Source organism: Myotis nattereri, assembly GCF_964212035.1.
Source record: "Myotis nattereri genome assembly, chromosome: 10".
NCBI lineage: Eukaryota > Metazoa > Chordata > Mammalia > Chiroptera > Vespertilionidae > Myotis > Myotis nattereri.
The window spans coordinates 5839298-5859973 of NC_138085.1; the positions used below are offsets into that span (position 1 = coordinate 5839298).

At 53.5% G+C, this 20676-nt stretch overlaps 1 protein-coding gene across 2 annotated transcripts in view; it reads left to right on the plus strand.

Moving 5' to 3' along the window:
• The window catches only part of NCK2 (NCK adaptor protein 2), a gene marked incomplete at its 5' end in the record, with an annotated part of 37687 nt that extends 17457 nt beyond the window's left edge, over window positions 1-20230 (plus strand). For both annotated transcript variants that reach the window (XM_081100642.1, XM_081100641.1), the window contains 2 exons: window positions 6704-7422; window positions 19037-20230. In XM_081100642.1, the coding sequence (XP_080956768.1) occupies window positions 6704-7422; window positions 19037-19231 (914 nt within the window). In that variant the 3' untranslated portion in view covers window positions 19232-20230. The remainder of the gene's footprint in view (window positions 1-6703; window positions 7423-19036) is intronic.
• Window positions 20231-20676: the final 446 nt, after the last annotated feature.

Below are 20676 nucleotides of genomic sequence, written 5' to 3' on the forward strand. Positions count from 1 at the left end.
ATTCATGCAAGGGGCTTGCCCCTCGCAGCCCCGGCTTCATTTGGCAGGTCGCCCGGACGGTTATTCTGCTGTTCGGTCTAATTAGCATGTTAGCTCTTTATTATATAGGATTAGAGTCAAAGACAGGGGTGTAAGGGGGTTACATGCAATCAACCAATGGTAGATTAAGGGGGCGGGGGAAAACAAAGCAGGGAAACTTCTGGGATTGGATAAAGAGTAAAACAGAGAGACACATCCTTGTACATTGGTGGGTACAGGATAGTTAACATTTATTTCACACACAGATTGTACTCGGGACAAAATAGCAATGGGGGTTCAGTAGTCTCCTGCTCTGTGGGTGTGTCCTGAGGGGTCTGGACAGAGGGGTGACCGACATTCCAAAGGCGTGTTATCTGAGATGCAAAAAGACAAGGAGCAGGCTCAGTCACGGTAAAGACTGACCTTTGTCAAGGGGACTATGGTTGGCGGACATGACTACCCACCATGTCTGCTTTTAGTTAGGAAGTTTTAACTTCACACCATCCCATGTGGTTACTTTTGGTCTCTGAGTCTGTCAGGCTGCCACACAGGCCTCCTCTGAACCGGCCAGGTTTAACACATGGCCCCTTTTCGCGCACAGTACATTATGTCTAAGTGAGTTGGCTTGAGTACATTTCTGAATAATCAAACTTGTCTGACTTTATCTTAAATCTGCAGAACTATGCTGGAAGGTGACAGCATATTTTAAAGTCGTCTGTTTACCATTCCTTGGTCTTAAAAGGAGTACATGAGAGATTTTGACTTTAAAATCACTACCATTAACATGGATAACACAGTCAAACTTTTGTTAGAACTCAGTCTTTTATTCAGGAACTAGAGGCCTGGTGCACGAATTCGTGCATGGGTGGGGTCCAGCCAGCCCGCCCTAATTGGGGCCGATCAGGTCGGCCAGGGAGAGAGGCTATGGACAGTTGGCAGGCCGGCCCCGCCCCTGATCGGGGGCGGGGGGGGGGGGGCGATCAGGGACGGGGCTGGCCAAGGGGAGGGGCTGCAGGTGGTTGACCAGCCGGCCCCACCCCCTGGTCGAACTCCCAGTCAAGGGGACAATTTGCATATTAGCCTTTTATTATATAGGAGTTAAAGCTGCTTATTGTTGTCAGTGAAAAGGTAACTCAGGGTCAGTAGTTTGCTGCCACACAGACATGCCTCGGAGATGTTGCGGGGCTGGTTCCAGACCACTGCAATAAAATGAGCGATGCAATAACGTGAGTAGTCTGCGTCTTTTAGGGTCTTGCCTTCAGTTTGTAAAAAATGCAACCTCTCTGAAGGGCAGTAAAGCACAGCAGGATAAAAGGAGGTATGCCTGTAGTGTTAATCCAACTCAGCTACTAGTCATTTAAAGTTATTATTGCTCACAGAGTAAGAAGTAGCATTCCTGTTGGTGCATACATTATTTATTATTATTATTATTATTATTATTATTATATGCAAATAAAGTTCACTGCACACATTGTGGCTGGTCTCTAATGTGACAGTGATGGAGGGAGCTCCGTCAAAGAGCTTATTATGTCCTCCTGGGCCGCAGGCCTAGTGCAGGCAGCCCATCCTCAGGTCGCGCCCTTGCTGCCCAGCCTGGCTGCGACTGGCCTGGGGGCTGGCATCTGGCCTCTCAGAGACCTTCACTCACTCCTCTGTGGAGCGCACTGCCCGGCACTCCTGGCCAGCACGCCTGGCATTGGAGCTGCTGGGGGCATGTTGGGTAAGGGGGTTGGGGGTCTTCTGCCCACCGGTCTCGGGCACCACACACAGGAAGGACCCCAGGCCACTCCCCACAGCAGCAGCCTGAAGCAGCTGAGCAGTATAAGATTTCTTCTAGATCTTAAATGCCAGTTTTATGATAGTGGATTCGAGGGAACGGGAATGTTTGCAGAGCTAACCAGTGCAGAAGCTGCACTCCTGGTCGCTCCTGAGCTCGTGCCACATGAGGCAGTGGCTTCCTTCTCTTTTTGAACGTGGTTTCCATTCCTTCTTTGTCCTTTCTTCGTGCAGAGCTGGTGAGTTTATGCTGCGGAGGAGAGCATCGCCCTGCAGAGCGGTGCGCCGTCGCCAGGGCGGCAGGCGGCAGGCAGGAAGGCCTGTGGATGCTCGCATCTAGATGTCCTCACTCATGAAGTGACCTGCCCGACGCCCCTGCAGCAGCAGCTCCCTGTGCAGGTGGATTCATGATAAACTCTAGGACGAAAGAGAAAAGCATGTCATTTGAAGCCCCAAGTCTTGCTGAAACCCACTACTGCTCCCCGTGCTCAGGAAGTCCAGCGAGGGTCTGTGCCGCCACTGCGTGTGCTCGGCTGGAGCCGTCTGGGCCCTGTGTGGGTTGGGCCATGTGGGCCCACTCCTGGGAGTTCTTCCCTGCACCGCCCAGGTGCTCAGGAAGTCATGGGTGGGCCAAGTGGGCAGGCCCCAAGGGGAAGCACTGGAAAGTATGTCCTTCCGAAATCTGTGCAGAGGGTGTGAGCACAAGCTGCTCGTTGAGGGCTTCTGGGCGGCCGCGTTTGGTTACTGCTGTTCACTTACAGTGATAAAGGGGCCTGAGACTCTGCAAAGTTTGTGTGAGGATTTGCCTCTCCTTTTGGGAAAATACATAAAAGTTTAAGAGAAAAAAATTCACCTGGTCCTTGTAAAAGACACATTGGAATTCCAGTCATTTTTCTTAAAATGAGAAGTGGTGTGACTTCCGTTAAAGGAAAAGAAACGGAGAAGATGTGCAGTGGAAATACACACATGGGGGTGGGGACAGCAGGCTGCCCTGAAAGGGAACAGATTTTCCTTCAAATCAGAGACGCTGCTTGGAGCCCAGACATGGTGGGGTCATCTGGGGCTCAGGCTGATGGGCACACGTGTGTCCTCTCCTCCTCGGACACACAGCAGCACTGCTGCTCCTGCTCACACGCGTGTGGCCTGTTCCACATTGAGACATGGCGATGGTCACATGGCTTCATGGTTCCTCGTGATTCCCTCAACCTCAGCCCCACTTCCACCTGGAGGCACCGGGCCATTTTCACGGCCTAGAATCAGAGGAAGGGTGCCTTGCTATTTGGGAGGGCCAGGGGTGTTGGCAGAGTGGACTCTCGGCACCTCAATTCAGAGTCCATCCCGCGTTCATTGCCCACAGAGCCTGCTGCACATCAGCCTCTGACCGAGCTGTGTGCTTGGCCGTTTCTACTGGGAGCCGGTCGGAGCCCCCACTGCTGTGTGCTTGGCCCTTTGTATTGGGAGCCGGTCTGAGCCCCCACTGCTGTGTGTGTTGGACCAGTTCCCAGACCCCCTTTCGCACTTTTCTCCATCTGCAGAAATGCGGGGAGGCCCACTTTGCACAGGAGTGTTGTGAGGGTTTGGGTCGTGTGGGTGTCAGTAGGTCGGCTTCCTCCCTGTGCCGACACCTGTCTCTTGAATGTCACTGCAGCAGCAGCTACACATGACACTGCCCTGTGGAACGAGGGTTCCCAGGTCCCAAACCCCTGACAGGCACACGTTCTATTTTGGTGGCTCTCGGCACAGGTGGGCCACGGCCACGGGCACTCAGAAAGGACTGCAGTCCTCTTCTGGTAAAATACAGCTCTGAGAAAAAGGCAAAGCCCAGCTCAGTTAATAAGAGGCACGCTTTTTATCGTTCCTAGAGCGCTTCCGTGCTTGGTGCATATAATCCAAATCCAGGTACCTGATGTCGGCTGTTACATCCCCGAAAATCCACACGTCAGCATCCTCATCCCCAGGAAGTCGGCTAGGACTGTTTGGGGCAGGGCTCTGAAGAGGTAATTAAGTTAAAATGAGGTTTTTGTGGTAGGCCCTGACCCAATGCGACTGGTGCCCTGGTGAGAAGAGGAAATCAGAAAGTAGACACACACACGCACATACACACCTGGGAAGAAGAGGAAATCAGAAAACATACATATGCACGCACATGCGCACACACACACACACGCGCATGCAAGGAAGGCCATGTGAAGACACAGAGGGCAGCCATCTCAAGCCCAGGAGGGAGGCCTCAGAGGGAACCAGCCCTCATCTTCTCCTTCTGGCCCTCAGAGGTGTGAGGAAGTCAGTTTCTGCTGCCCAGCCCCGGTCTGGTTTGGTTGTGGCAGCCGCAGCAGCTGGCCCAGTGCCATCATTGCCCACATTGATGGGTCAGGAAACTAAGACACAGACGCAGTCCCTTGCCCCAGAGCACACAGCTCGGATTCCCCAGGCTGTGTGCTCGGTCACTTCTGTAACTGCCCCCAGGCCCACCCAGCGTGGTCTCAGGGACCCTCAGACCACGTTAGAGCAAAACAGGGCTGTTTTCCATGGTCTGGCTGCTACGTGGAACGTTCCAGTCTTGGTGGAGAAAATAAAACTCCACATGGGCGGAGAGGGGGCCTGCCTCATTTATCTCGCTCTCCCAGAACCGAAGGGCGGCCAGCAGACCAGGTAGCATGTTCATCACACACCGCTCACGTGTCTTCGGCAGCGTGTTAGCTGAGCTCTGTGTCTGCTCTGTGACTGTGACGCCTTTATGTCCTGGTGGATATGCTAACGCTGGGTCTTCCATAGTATTTTTTTTCATGTGGCTTTTGTTATAAGTTTGCAGAGGCCCATTAAAAAGTTACGTTTACATGTGATTTCTTGAAATGTTTGTTACCAGAAACTGGACTCTGCCCGGTGGTATCGGCTTCAGGGTGGGGAGCACTTTCTGAGGTTCGTAGGGCTGAGCCTTTGAGGGAAGTTCCCTGTGAACAGCTGCCTGGGGTCGGGGAGTTGGGGGTCACCACGCTCTCGGGCCTGGGTGAACCCTCCGAGGTGGAAATCACATAAAGGATCTGTTCTAATATTTGGACCCTCAGGTTTTGATGTGAGCGAGTTCACTCAGTGGAAATCACTTTTTAACTTGGCGTAATGCCCTGGCTTACTTGCTCTTGCGTTTCCCACGCATTCGTGTGTGCTTGCCGTGGCACAACGGGGACCGGTGGGCGCTGTTAGCTCCAGGAACTGATGCGTTCCCCTGAAAGCCACTCCACGTCGGTGTGCCGTCACCTCACCGGCCGACCGCCTGCCTTTCGGTCTCCTTGCTCCGCGGTGACGCCAAACTGGGCACGTGTCTCGGGCGGCAGAATCCTAGGCCGGGCAGGCGGCTCTGGAAGGCAGCGCCCAGCTGCCCGCGTGGCGGGTGGTCACCGCGGCGTTCTCTTCCTCCTGGTCCTGCTGCTCAGCCCGGAGCAGAAGCACGGCCAGTGCGTGGGACCGTTCTGTCTTTCCTCCAGTTTAAGGAGTAAACGGAGAGAGAGGTACAAGCTACCCAGTGAAGTACTTTAGTGTCATTTGGAAAAATAAAACAAAATAAAAATCTGCAATGGCTGCAGTTCCCGCACCCTCAGAATCTGCACGTGACTCCCGAGGAGGTGGTGGCCGCCCTCTGTCGGGAAGGACGGAGGAGCATGGCCCCGGCCCCGGGCACTCGGCCCTCAGCCCTGGCCGCGCTGCCCTCCCCCAGGCTCCCGGCTCCAGCAGGCTCAGAACCCTACGCATTCTCGGGGGGTAGTGGAGGGGCGGGCGGGGAGAGGGGGGAGGACGGTGAAACATTTTCGCCTTACGGCTTTTCAAATAGTTCCTCCTGCTCTGGAAAAAATCAGTTCCACACTACAGCCCTCACTCACTCACATGTATAACGGAAGCAACAATACTGTATTTGATGCACTGTTAGGTTTTGTATTTTATTCCCCTAAGAAAAAAGCAATACATACATACAGGCTGGTCACAACCCACTAAATGGATTTTATGATCCACTCGTGGGATTTTAGTCACAATAAGAAAAATTCTGCCTTCATCACAACCTGTTCTGGGAAATGAGCCTTGTTTTGAAAAAAAAGAATTGCCAGATGAGAAGAAAGGAGAAGGGTACGGGTTTCTGCCAGGGGCAGCCCTGGGAGGGCACGGGTGCCAGGAGTGGCGGAGAGGGCGCATGGCTGAGGGGAGGCGGCGGAGCAGCTCGGCTGGTGCAAGCTCTGCTTGCTGAGACCTGACTCTCCCTAGAACCGGTCTTTTGAGTTCATTCGTCCAACTTCCTGCCCAGCACAAGGCTGTGATGTGAGGGCCTCTTGTCTGTGCCTTTATGCCTTCTTTTTCTGAGTGGCATAGGAATTCTCTAGTTGTTTCGAAAGGAAACTAACTTTCTACTATTTTGTTGTCTTTTGGACTGCTGTTACTCTAGCATTTTTTTAAGAGTAAAGGAAAGAGGTCAGTTTTAGCAGTTCTCAGCTTGTAGTCTTGGCAAGTGCTCATTGCAGCCATCAACATGTGACTTTCCTGATAGTGACCCTGGTTTGTAACCAGGGTGGATTCCCCCCTCCCTTTTTTTTTTTGTTTTTTTTGTTTCTTTACATTTTATTGATTCCGGGAGGGGGGGGGAAGGGAGAGGGAGAGAGAGAAACATTGATGAGAGAGAATCATAGATTGGCTGTCTCCTGCATGCCCCCTACTGGGGATCAGCTGCAACCCGAGCAGGTGCCCTGGCCGGGAGTCCAACTAGTGACCCGGTCATGGGTCCGTGTTCCACCATTGAGGCACACCGGTGGGGCGGATTTCCCCCCTGAGTGTTATGGGCAGGGAGGTGGCAGCAGGGTGCCCATGATGCCCAGCAGCGCCCGCTGCAGGCGTCGGTGCCCACTGAGCCCCTGTTGTGTCTCCACAGGCCTGGGCAAGACCAAGAGGAAGACGAGCGCGAGGGACGCGTCCCCAACGCCCAGCACGGACGCAGAGTACCCTGCCAATGGGGGCGCCGACCGCATCTACGACCTCAACATCCCGGCCTTCGTCAAGTTCGCCTACGTGGCCGAGAGGGAGGACGAGCTGTCCCTGGTGAAGGGGTCACGTGTCACCGTCATGGAGAAGTGCAGCGATGGCTGGTGGCGTGGCAGCTACAACGGGCAGATTGGCTGGTTCCCCTCCAACTATGTCCTGGAGGAGGTGGACGAGGCGGCCGCGGAGTCCCCCAGTTTCCCGAGCCTGCGGCGGGGCGCGCCCGTGAGCAATGGCCAGGGAGCGCGGGTTCTGCACGTGGTCCAGACGCTATACCCCTTCAGCTCGGTCACCGAGGAGGAGCTCAACTTCGAGAAGGGAGAGACCATGGAGGTGATCGAGAAGCCGGAGAATGACCCCGAGTGGTGGAAGTGCAAAAACGCCCGGGGGCAGGTCGGCCTTGTCCCCAAAAACTATGTGGTGGTCCTCAGCGACGGGCCTGTCCTGCCCCCGTCTCACGTCCCGCAGATCAGCTACCCGGGGCCTGCGGGCAGCGGGCGCTTCGCTGGCAGAGAGTGGTACTACGGGAACGTGACCCGCCACCAGGCCGAGTGCGCCCTCAACGAGCGGGGCCGCGAGGGTGACTTCCTCATCAGGGACAGCGAGTCCTCGGTAAGTGACCTGGGGCGTGAGGTCTGCCCGGCGCCGGGAGGTTCCAGGAGACACAGTAAATGTGTGTGTGCGTGTGTGTGCATGTGTGTCGATGTGTATACAATGCATAGTGTGGCAGCCTAGCACCGTGGATCATGCGTGTGCGTGCACATGTGTGAGTGTTATGGAAATACTCAGCTGGTTTTGCAGGCCTCTTTGCAAAAACACCTTCCATATAGTTAGATACCGCTGTTCCCCCAAAAAACAAAAATAAGAGTTCTATGGTTAGAGTTCATTGTGATTACATTGCATTGGTTCTGGCAGGCTTCCGTTTAGTTTTTTCAATGCAAACTATACAACTAGTAAGTGTGTGCTATGTGCTGTAATTGTCCTCTGGAAAGGTTGATGCCGCAGTGAGTGCATAGTCAACACTCGGGTGCTTGATCCGTGAGGAGTTAAGGCCACAGAAATGCTTTTCCCCTTCAGAGGCTCGCGAGGCAGCCTTGGTGTGTTCCTTTCTGAGGCAGCAGAGCCCATGGTGGTGGTGCCGGCAGCTTGTGGAGTTAGCGGCCTCCCTGATGTGTCTGGGCAAGCAGGCCGGCCTGATCGCTAACTGCATCTGAAATCTGAACTCGGAGCTTTTCTTATCCAGCTGCCAGAGTTCATCATCCCTGGCAGGACATCACATTGCATGGTTCGCCTGTGACGTAAGCTCTGTGCTCAGCTCCCTTAGATCAGATGGACCCGCACAAGGCAAGGGCCATTCTGTTTGAGGCAGAATGACCCACAGCAGCACGTTTAACTCTTCTGAGCAGAAGTTCAGAGGAAGCCCTGGAAAAGCAATTACAATATAAAGCGACGGATCCAGAGCCCCTAAGGGGTAAATAATTCAGTGTCAAAAAGTGTAATCTTGACTTAGAACACCTGGGTGTGAAGAGACTTCTTAGAGCCGGGCTGAAGCAGCCCCCCAGTGTGGGGACACCAGCCCCATTCGTGGTGGCTCCTGTCGGGATTTGGGGAAGAGAGTCCTCGGGAAGAGGAGTGAGAACAGCGGCCTGCAGGTGGCTGGCCTTCGGGGGCCTGCTACTCTCCGTGGACGCTGCGTGCGGGCGGCGTCAGAAGGAAGTCCTTCTGGTTGGGTGGCCCTTGCCTTGTGCAGGTCCATCTGAGAACTGGCCGATGCGATGTCTTGTTTGTCTCACGTTAACACAGACTAGGCTGACTGCTCCATAATGGAAACGTTGTTTACATTTGATTTTAACGTTCTGAGGACGTTTTAACGGCTTTCAGATTGTGTGCACTGTCTTAACTTGCACTGCGAATAGTGTGCCTGGGCCTTCAGTTCTAGGGCTGTGGGAGCAGACAGCCCCTCGTGGGGCCAGCCCCAGCTCTGCATCCACGGTCTGCTGGTCTGGAGATGCTGTGTGGCCTGATTGGGTGCAGGCTGCCTGCCCCATGGGTGTTGCTGTCGTGAGCCTGTCTGTACTGAAGGGCTGCTGCCAGGCTGTGAGGCATGTGCTGCTTTGTCCTGACAGCAGCAGCAGGCCAGTCGGCTGCTTTTCTCCTTCACAGCCTGTCACCTGGGGCTTGTGGAACTGCCCGGATGGACAAGTGGACAAACCTTTGCTTATTCCTGTCCCTCCGTCCGCTGCCTCTGCCTCTTGCTGGAGTCCCGCATCCTCTTTCCTCTCCCCTGTCCGTTTCCCTGCTCACTCGCATGTCTCAGGGGAGAGCCTGCTCTCAGTGTCCACCAGGCCAGCTGAGGGCCTGGCCAGAGGCCAGCGCGCACCGCGCACCTCGCACCGCGCAGGGCGGGCAGGGTTCGTCCTCAGCATTTCTCAGGGCTCCGAGGCATCTGCGCCTGCGGGCCTTTTCTTTCCTGCAGCCTTGGGGCCTGGAGCCTTCCTCGGAGACCACACAGGACGCCCGGCCTGTAAGCTGAGCAGCTGTCTTAGAGCGCATCTTCAAGATGGGCCCTTTCTGCAGGCCGCCTGATGGTTCCAGTGTCAGCAGCTAGACTCTTGCTTGTCGGGATTTTGCATTTTAAAAATATATAATACATTTCAGTTTTGAAAGAAAAAAATATACCCAACTCTGAGTCCAAGGAAATACATGCTTTTGGGAGGAGAAGTGCTTATTTTGGGAAAACAAACAAGAGCATTGCCACACCCGCGGCCTCCGGTGTCAGTGATGTGCGGCTGTTCTGTGGGTATCTGTTAGACACGGTTCATCAGTGAACGCGCGAACCAGCCACAATATGAGGAGCTGTATTAAAGGGTCGCGGCATAGGAAGGTTGAGAACCACTGTTTTAGACTAACACATAAAAAGATGGGGTTTTTTTTTAATGTTTTTTATTGTGGCAAAATATATATAACAAAATTTACCATTTTGACCATTTTTAAGTGTAGGTTTAGTGGCATTGAGTGCATTCACATTGTTCTACAACTATCCCCACCATTCATCTCTAGAACTTCTTCATCTTCCCTAATTAAAGCTCGACACCCATTAAATACTAACTCCCTATTTCTCCCTCCCCTAGCCACTGGCAGCTTTTTGCTTTCTGTCGCTAGGAGTTTGACTACCCTAAATGCCTCATGGGGGGATCATAGAGTACTTGTCCTTTTGTGTGTAGCCTGATTTCGTGTAATGTCCTCAAGGTTCATTCCTGCTGTAGCACGTGTCAGAGTTTCTTCCTTTGGAGGCTGAATGGCATCCCTTCATGATGTATAGACCACATTTTGTGTATCCATGCACCCTGCCATGGGCATGGGTCGCTCCCACCTTCTGGCTCTGCTGTGTAACGCTGCTCTGAACACGCATACAAATGCCAGCTCAGTCCCTGCCTGCAGGGTTTTGGGTGTAGATCAGGGTGGAGGTGCTGGATCAGATGGTAATTCATTGTTTAGTTTTTAATTCATCTGTTTCCCACAGCAGCTCTGACATTTGCATTCCCACCAGCAGTGCACAAGGGCTCCAGTCCCTTCACATTCACACCAACAGTTTTTGCTTTCCAGTTTTGTTTTGTTTTTAATAATAATAACCAGGGTATAACGTGGGCATTTTTACTGTGTGCTTCAATTTATTAACATGGTAGAAATGAGAAAGTTATAAAGATGGGGAACAGATGGTGGTTTCTAGGGATAAGGGGGGCAGAGGGGGTGTGACTGTCCGTGCCGGGAGAAGGGAGTTCTGTGTGGTGAGGAGCGGTTGCTGTGGTTTTGATTTGCATCAGCACGTAATTTTTTTCATCTCAGCTTCCCCTTTTGCTTGTTTGGGGTGTTTCTGTGACCCTTAGCTTGGCCTCGGGAGCGTGCAGGAGCAGCAGAGAGTGATGCATTCGCGTTCTGCCCACGGGGCTTGAAGCACAGAGAGCAGGGGTAGTAGCAGCGTGGAATTGTGTGCACACTGGCCTGCTCGCTGCCTTCTCACCAGTGTTTCACCTTTGGAAGGTCCCACTGTCACGGCCATTGGAAATGAGCAGAGTCAAGCAAAGGTCGTTCCGCAAACGAGGGGGAGAACACCATGTAAAATGTTTTCAGCCTCCGTGGCCTTAATTCTCCAAGTGTGGTTCTTAGACCAGCAGCAGCCACATCACCAGAGAACTTGCTAGACATAGAGATTATCGGGCCCCACCCAGACCTGCAACCTCCACCTGCACAAGCCCTCAGGTGACTCCGACGCTCGTGTCTGGGCACCACTGAGCGTGGCAGGTGACATCGGTCAAGCCTCTTTGGACAGCGCTGCGCATATGGTCACATTCGGAATTGAATATCATTTATTGATCAGCCGAGCAGGCATGATGTGGTGATGAGACAAAGAATGGCAAGGACAGTATTCTAAAACGCTGCCCTCCGAGGTATTTAAATGTAAGAACTACATTTTGGAGGCCGGGAGGGGCGAGCACTCACACATGCTGACTTGAACATGGACAGTAAACACTATTGTTTCAAGATATGGTCCATGGGACGTGGAGGGCTGTGCTGCGGCCGATGGTTGATTTTCCTTCCCTTGTGCAAAGAAGTTTACTTCAGACACTAATGAGACCGATCACACTGATCATGTTGTGTGTGGGTTGGTGTGAGCCTAGGGAGTAAATATTTCAGAGACGCAGTTACAGGAGAACAGAAACTGTTGGTGAAAAGATCATCTGAGGCGAAAACAAAGAGTAGTATCAGTTGGCAGCTAGTGGCATAAGTGTAAACTGTGAGTCTGTTTTGATGAGGGAAGGAGTATTGGACAGCTAGAGAGGGTGACTAACAGGGATGAAATTCCAAAGCGGCTTTTCTGAGCTGAGGGCAGAGAAGATGATCAGGGAAGTACTGTTGGCCGCTAACCTGTTGGTTCGCAAATTGAACTACTTCTCTGGACAAAAGGGTGCCTTCCTTAAAGAAGTCACAGATACAGGAAAATAGCTGTTTACCAACTGAAAGGAGAGGATGGCACTGCCTTGGCTAAGGGGAGTGTTAAACGCTACATGTGTGAGTTGCTGATCGAAGAGCTGCGGGGCCAGAAATGGGTCCAGAGTTCACCTGGGCAGCTTGGTGGGCCACCCCAAGGGCATTTCTCTCATCTTCCCACGGATTCTAAAGGAAAAGATAAATAGAAGTTGTAAGGTTGTTTAAGAAATGGACTGCCTCCCCTGTGACTTCTCCACAGCCGTGTGCTTAGAGGACAGGCATAGTAATACGTCTGCTCTCTGGGTGGTGGAGGAGAAATGAAGGAGATTACCTGCTGCTCTCAGTATGGTTTGCTTTTCTAGAAGTATTCACTCGTGAGGTGAAACTTCAAAGCAGTGAGCTGTAAGAATTGCCTGAAGAAATGGACAGTGGAAAACATGGTCAAATCGTGAGTCCATAGTAGGTGCATTTATTGATGCCTCCTCTGCTCCCATGTGGGGATGTGAAGTGAAATCAGGTTCTTGTACTTACAGGGATTACACTTAAATACGGGACTTAAAACCTAAACCAAAATAATGACAATATAATAAATAAAATCTTGGTTTTTCTATCTATTAACTGTCTTCATATTCCACTTGGAGAATGACTTCCTAAGAAGAAGGGTGGAATGAATGGCTTTACCAACTGATAATCCATCAGAACCTCTGGTTCAAAACCTGTGAGAATAGCAATCATTCCTAGGAGGAATAGTCAGCGGGAAGACAGTAACAGGAAGTGATCTGATGTTAGAATATTTGAAAAGTTAGCACATTATTCAGCAAAGAGAAGTTATACCGATTAAGTGTAGTGTTTGGAGAAGGAAAACTTGGACAATGAGAGGAAGCACAAAGATTAGTATTGAAGTGGGGAATAGAAAGTGGATATTTCAAACCGGAAAAGAAGGCACAGGACTGAGTCTAGTTAGATTCTCGTCCAGCTAAGGAAAGTTTGAGCCAAGTGTGGTACCTGTGATGGCTCAGACGATGTCCACAACTTCTTTGATGCCCGTCCTTCAAAGCAGGGGGCCTGCTCGCCTCCCTTCAGCAGGGGCTGGACTTGCTGACTCACCGCCGTGGTTAGAGGTGGTGGAGTCTTGGCAGGTGACTCTCAGGACTGGGCCACAAACAGCGCGCGGCATCACTCTTGGATCACTTGGTATGGGGTTAGGGGGGTCGGGGGGCTGCCATGTGCCAAGAAACAAGCAGCCCCACAGAGAGGCCAGGCGTGACCACGCCTGACACCGATCCTCTGTCCCCAGTGGAGCCCGCAGACGACCACAGCCTCAGCCAGTGTCTTCACTGCTGCTCCCTGTGGGGATGTGGAGTTAAATCAAGAGCTGGAAGGCTCTAGTTCAGCCGTGGGCAAACTACGGCCCGCGGGCCAGATCCGGCCTGTTCGGCTGTTCTATCCGGCCCGCGGAGCTGAAAGAGCGGAGGGTTCTCTTGCTCTCCCCTCCGCTCCTTCACCAGCAGCAGTGTTAACATGGCAACGTCGGGAAACACGGCCGCAGCTCCTTCTTCTGAGTCCAGTTTAAGAACCCATTGTGGCCCTCGAGTCAAAAAGTTTGCCCACCCCTGCCTAGTTCAAGGTTTACGGCAAAGTCCCGAGCCACAGAAACTGCACTTACCAATGTTGCTGTTTAAGCCACTGAGTTTGGGGGTGATTTGTCACACAGCAAAAGACAAACAGCACAGAACCCCAGATAGAAAGCAGAGCTCTGACAGGAGAGGGGACAGAGGGGAGTGAACACTGAAGTTCAAGAAACCCTGCCCTCCCACTTGTTGTTTAAAGAGAAATCCTATTGCTAATGTTTATTTCCTCAAAGATACGAGGGTCGCATGGAACGGTATGGACAGCCTCCCAGGCATTCCTTTGCCAGTTAGTTCAGCAACCACCTAGCGTGCACCTACTGTGTGCCAGGCCCCGCTTTCCTCCAGCATATACAGGAATGAGCGCTGGTTGGCTACCCATGTGTCCCTCTCGCGTCGATGTTTCTCACTCTCTCTCCCCCCTCCCACTTCCCTCCTCTCCCCCCTCTTTTAAAAATAAAAATCAATGGGAAAAAATCCTGGGGTAAGGATTTTTTTAAAAGAATGTATGAAAGTGAGATAGGAATGAGCCTCGGGAAGCTTGGAGCCTAATAGGAGAGACGGATCTAAACGGGTGCTGAGGACGCGTGATCACAAATGAAGTAAAAGGCGCATTTCTGCAGAGGGTGGAGACCTTGTCCAGTTAGTTTAGGAAAATCCCCGTTTTCTAGGGATTTTAATGGAAAGAAACCTTTTTAAAAATTGATGATATACTGTTTGCTGTTTTTATAGTCTCGTAAAAAGAACTTTGTATTCCCCAAGGATGTTGTTCTCCTGACATTTGTAAACTGTCCCAGCCTGTCCCAGGGTCAGACGTTACCTGTTCCGCAGTGTGAAGACAGGAGCAGGCAACTGAGGGGAAGTTTGCACCAGGTCACAGGGCCATTAAACCAGTGGTTCTCAACCTTCTGGCCCTTTAAATACAGTTCCTCATGTTGTGACCCAACCATAAAATTATTTTTGTTGCTACTTCATAATTGTAATGTTGCTACTGTTATGAATCATCATGTAAATATCTGATCTGCAGGATGGTCTTAGGCGATCCCTGTGAAAGGGTCGTTCCACCGCCAAAGGGGTCGCGACCCACAGGTTGAGAACCGCTGCCTTAAACTAAGGAGCCAGGCTGTGGCCCAGGCAGCCTGTTGCAGAGCCTGTTGCAACCAGCGTGCTGCCTCTCAGTCCTGGGGCTATAGACACCCGGGGGTGGGCGGGCACGGCCTGTCCAGGGTCACATGACCTCTCCCCACCTGGCAATGTGGGCTCACACTTCTGCCAAAACAGCAGGACAGCTGGACAACACATTGAAACAAACAGCAACAATGAAGTAGCCTTCCCGTAGACTGCAGTGATGGGGGACAACAATTTAGGAAGAACTAGTTTAACGCAGGTGAAGAATGTCAGGAAATAGGGCCCAGGTCAGGGTCAAGAACAGGACGTTTCCTCCTGGTCCTCGGGAAGCTGTGGCCACACCCACGTCAGCCCTCTGGCGGCAGCACCGCCCACGACTGAGAGCTGCCGCCTTTAATGTTACCGTAACCATTTCTGTGCTGCCGGAGCCTGCCCCTGGGCAGTGCGTGTCAGTGCTGCCTGTTTGAGGTTCTGTGGGGGTTCTTCTTTCACTCGCCTCCGTGGGCCCACGCTCTGGCGGATGTAGCTCTTGGACAAGCAGTAGCTCCTGTGTCTGTCCCAGCAGCCCAAGGAGCTCCCCGTCCCGGCCGCTCCCCTCAGGAGCACGTGCACGGTGGCCTCGGTGAGGGCACTCGCCAGTCTTCTGCCTGTGCCCAGGGGAACAGCCCATGGTCACTGCCCTGTAGGGCCCGTGTCTTCAGATCAGTGGCACCCCGAAACCAGAGCCTGTGCGAAGGAATGCTGAGCTGGCGCCCTTTCTCAGCAGACACTCAAGCAAGAACGTGTTTTGATTTACAGTCCTGAGTCTTAATATCAGTACACCACCACTCGGGAGGTGACTGCGCTGGGCCCAGAACATCCGGTGCCCCCAGTCTGCTTCAGAAAGCCAGGCCCGGTGGGGCCACGGCAGCCATGGGCAAGGCTGTGGCCATGGCCATGGGCAAGGCTGTGGAGCTGCCCTCTCAGAATGGCCCGCCTTGCGCTCTGTCCCTGGAAGCAGAGTGGCTTGTCAGATCCTGTACCGGCTCAATTTGGAGGGAAGAGACCGGAACATTCTCCAGCAGTGTCTGCTATCCCCACAGGCACCCCCACAGTGTCCGGCTGTCCCCGCAGTCATCCCCCCCACCCCCGCAGTGTCTGCTGTCCCCGCAGGTACCCCTACAGTGTCCGGCTGTTCCCGCAGGCACCCCCCACAGTATGCTGCAGGGCCGAGAATCAGAAATGCGTCTGCAGCCGCAGGGAGGTTGGCCATGGAACGCCCTCCTTCAAGGGTACAGAGCCCATGAGTGACATTCACACCTTTCCTCCGGCTCCGACCGTGGGAAACACTGGGGTGGTTGGCCCCAATTTCATTTCTGTTCTGCAGCTGTGTCAGCAGCCCCTGGAGGGCTCAGTAACACCAGGTGAGCCCTAGACAGCTTGGCTCAGTGGATAGAGCATCGCCTCGCGGACGGAAGAGCCATTGGTTCAGCTCTGGTCAAGGGCAGGTACCTCGGTTGCAGGCTCGATCCCCGCCTCATAGGTACAAGTACCAGAGGCAACCCTATCACTGTGTCTGTCTCAGTGATAGGGTTGTTTCTCTCTGTCTCTCCCCCTCCCTTCCACTCTCTCTAAAAGTCAGTGGAAACATACCCTCAGGTGAGGATTAACAAAAAAGAAAAAACCAGAGGTTGCTGGAGGTTAAAACACAGGTGGCCGCGCCCAGCCAGAGGGTCTGGTTCCTGGGTCTGGAGGGGCGGGGGGGAGGCAGTTGGCAGGTGCTGCTGACAGTGCCCCCGGGCGTGTTCGTCGCCAGGCCACGTGGAGCTGTTTGGTGGGAACGTGGAGCCGGGCATTTGAGTGCAGAGACGGGGAGTCTGCTCAGGCTGAACTGAGGATCCTGCATGCTCAGCACGCCTGCCTGACATGAACCTGGCGGCTCTCTGCCTTCACTGCGGAGGCACGCGGGTGCAGCGGGCCCTGTCCTGGGCGCAGGGAGGGTCGTCTGTCCTGCTCCGAGAGCCACACAGCGGCTCGGACGCAGTGTGAGGACAGTGAGGCGCTTCCCCCGGCTGGTGGCTCGAGCCTGTGGAAATAATCAGGATTTGGGGACTGTGCTCGCATGATTGCTTAGAACGGCGCTTTGTGCTTTAGAATATCATGTCGAAAGGGCTGCTCGACAGGGTCATCTGTGACGTCAGCGTTCCTGATGACTCATTCCTAAGAGTCTGAACTGGCAATAGAGTTTTCAAGGCCTGTGTTCTCCTCCCACTCCCTGCCGCTCGCGCCCCCCACCTTCTGTGGCCATGACCCTGCAGATAAGGTCCGGCCTTGCAGAGACCAGCCTTCCTGTCTCCTGAGCTCCATCCCCCAGGGCTTGTCCCGTTGGGTCTGTCTCAGGCTGAGCGAGCCACAAGCTGTAAATACAGTGTCACTGATTCTCCTGTGCTAACGGGCGTGGCTGGTGGGTGTCAGCGCCCGGCCCAGGCTGAGCTCTCTGAGACCCCATTTCCTTGAGTTGTCATTCGTTTGTTCATATGGGTTAGCTCTTGCTCCGCAAGATTCTCACACTGTTGATCAAACGTTTGGAAACTCGGCCTAACAAACCGTGGCAGGTGCTGGCGAGCGCTGCCCTGGGGTGGAGGCCCGGCAGGGGCCGGGCTGTGTCCTCAGCACCCGTGAGGCCTGGGTGTCGGGGAGCTGAGACCTGGTCTAGAGATTCAGGGAGGGGCACAATGAAGGGGTGGGCATGGGTGTGGCGCTGGGCCTGCCACGGCCTGAGGTGCGCCCGCCGCAGGCCCGGGAAGAGCCTGTCTTGTTGGGAGTGAGGAGGCGTCCTCAGCCTTGCAGGAGCTGCGCCTTGCGGGGGCGGTTGACCAAGGATGGGGTAGGGGCTCAAAGAACTACAGGAACAGGAGGGGAAATGGGGCTGGGGATGGCGCATGCTTTCTCTCATTGATTGGATCGCATTGTGGGCGGGGTGGGGGTGGGGGCAGAGGGCGGGCAGCTGGGTTTTCTTCTGAGGCCATTGAGGGAGGCCAGCATCCCTCCGCCTCCGCCTCCGCCATGCTGCCCATGGTGCCGCCGAAGAGGCTGGCCCTTCCCTCCCTCTCTTCACCAGTACCCAGTTCCATACCCCCCAGCACCCCACCCTCACACCGCGCGGCTCCCCCAGTTTCCTCAGGAGCCTTTCCTGACCCCACAGTCGTGTTTAAATTAGCCTGGCCTGCCTCGGTGTCTCTCCTTCCTCTTCATAGAGCCCACCACAGTTTGCAACTAGACACATAACGGCCTTTTTACTTTTATTTATCTGTCTCCCTACTGGACAGTCAGCACACATACTGTGCATGGCACACACGCATCCACAGCGCCAGTACACGCACATACACACAGTACACACACGTGTACACAATGCCAGGGCACGGCCTGTCAGCTATGTAGTTAGTACCCAATAAATAATTGTTCTTTATTGAACTAATCAATAATTTTTTCCCTAAAGAACATTCTTAATATCTTGAGCATATTTTTCAATAAATGAGATAAAAGACTAATTTTAATACAAATAATGATGTCTTTCTAAAATATATTCAATTATAAGTGTGGCGCTGACATGTCACAAATTTAAACATCTCTCAATAAAATCTGTGCTTGAACCATTGTACAGCCACTCTGGGATTTTATGATCCGTGTTTAAAATGCAACCAGAATTTTCCACTGCTCTTAAAGTTTTTCTTTTTAAATAGCTTAGAATTAGAGCTTTTTTGTTGTTGTTTTTGTTAATCCTCATGCGAGGATTTTTTCCCCCCATTGATTTTTAGAGATAGTGAAAGGTAGGGGGAGAGACAGAGAGAGAAACATTGATTGGTTACCTCCTGCATACGTCCCAACTGGGGCTAGGGACTGAACTGCAACCCAGGGACATGCCCTTGACTGGGAATCGAACCCAAGACCCTTTGGTGCGAGGGCCGATGCTCTAACCACGGACCTCAACCAGCTGGGGCAGATTAGAACATGTTTGATGGTTGTGTCTAATAGTGGTAGAAGCCAGGAGAAGAAAATCTTTTAGCTGCTGTCTGTGTACAAGCTCCTTTTTAAAATTCCCAGTTTATAAAAAGCAGCTTGGGAGATGAAAGGTCAGGCGGGTCCCCTCCGCAGCTGGCACCGTGCATTCCGTAACAAAGCTCCAGTTTTGAAATAACTGAAATACATTCAGCAGCGAAACTGTGGGAAGCAAAATTTCACTTTTCTCCTCTTCAGACCCCAGAGCCTTAGACGGCCGCTGGGTCCTCCCAGGAACGGAGCAGGTGCCGTTCCTTTCGCTCCTGTAGTCAGAGGCCAGAGCAGAGAGCTGGCTGCTGCGCTGTGTGCGGGTGGGGTTTGGGTACGTGAGATTTGGGCGGTAATTCCCAGGTAGTTGGGCACAACCAGCAGCTGAGGCTCTGGGAGAGAAGCCCTCCCCTCCCAGGGCCGGCCAGGCTAACGCGTGTCTCTCTCCTCCCCAGCCCAGCGACTTCTCCGTGTCTCTCAAAGCGTCAGGGAAGAACAAACATTTCAAGGTGCAGCTCGTGGACAGCGTCTACTGCATCGGGCAGCGGCGGTTCCACAGCATGGACGAGCTGGTGGAGCACTACAAAAAGGCCCCCATCTTCACCAGCGAGCACGGGGAGAAGCTCTACCTCGTGCGGGCACTCCAGTGACACCCGCCGGGCCCTGCCGCCTCCAGCCCCGGTGCCGCCCTCACTTCCCCGAGGAGAAGACATGGCCTCCTCTGCCCGGCCGACCTGTCCAGGCCACTCCTGCCTCTTGTTGGCCAGCCCAGGCCCTCGCTCCATGTCCCAGGCCACCCGATCCTGACCAGTGTGGAGAAGGGAGGGGGCGGGCTTGTTCTCTTTATTTCTGCTCCGTTGGAAACAGCCTCGGTCTGTTCAACCTGTTCATGCCGTCAGCACCGCGCTGAGAAGACGCGGCGCAGCTGCCCGGGATGGAGTGACCCACAGCGCACTCCCGGGGCCGCGGCGAGCGCGGGGCTCTGATCCGGCAGCGCAGGCGGAGGTCCCGGTCCCCAGCAGCCCCTGCTCAGCCCTTCGCCCTCCCCTGGCGCCCGGCTCTCCAGGAGTGGCCCGTCTGCTGGGAGCTATCCCGGAGCCACCAGGGAGGCCGCAGCGAGGAAGCTGCCCAGTGCCTTTGGGGCTGTGCTTGCAATAAGAAAGGGTTCCGGAAGGTCCGCCTGCAGGAGGGACGGCCGCTCGGAAAGAGACGTTGGCGATCTCCCCCGTGTGCCATCCGCATAGTGCTCTCCTCTTGCCTTTGGCTTACGTCCGCAGTTTCAGTTCTCAGAGTGATAGGTACCTGTAGCCATTTGTTGACACTAAAACAGATGATTAAGGAAAACCGCTGATCTTTTGGGAAGGGAAGCTACCAACACTTTACACACACACAATATATACATATATATATTTTATATATATATATTATTTGCTTTACAGGGTTTTTCAGGGTGTACAAAGGAATATGTAATTGGTAGGAAAAGACACACAGAATGTTTGTTTTCTTTTTTCTTTACATTTGAACTTCTTTATAGTTTAAATATACTATCTTGAGATGGCACATTCCTACAGTCAAAGAAGGGGTCTTGAGACCTCCTCAACTTGCATACTCAGTTTTTTGGATATTGTAATAAAAAAGTATTACAACGAGGCTGTGTGTGTGTCTGGGGAACCGACTCTGCGACCGGAGGCTCCGCAGAATGCTGGGCCCCGAAGGGAGCGTCTGAGAGGAGTCGCACGCGGTCGTCGCAGCAGGGTTTCCTTCTCTCTGCCTCATCTCTCCGTAGTGAAATAATGCGTTACCTCCTGAAACTCCCAGAGAAGCCACAGTCATCAGCTGGGCCCCCACCGCAGCTTCCCCTGCACTCGCCTACTCCGCTCACTCGGGAGGGGGGTGCTGCCATCACCCCCATTACACAGACGGGGAAGGAAGGCACCACGTCACTGCACACGGTGGGCGGGGCTGCAAACCCAGAGGTGTCCGCGCCCTTCCCACCAGCCTCGGGCGTCCAGGAGAAACAGGCATCCCGTGAGCATCTGCACGTGGTCTGTCATCCCTGTCCCTTGAGAGTCAGTGGTGCCTTTTCGTTGCCATT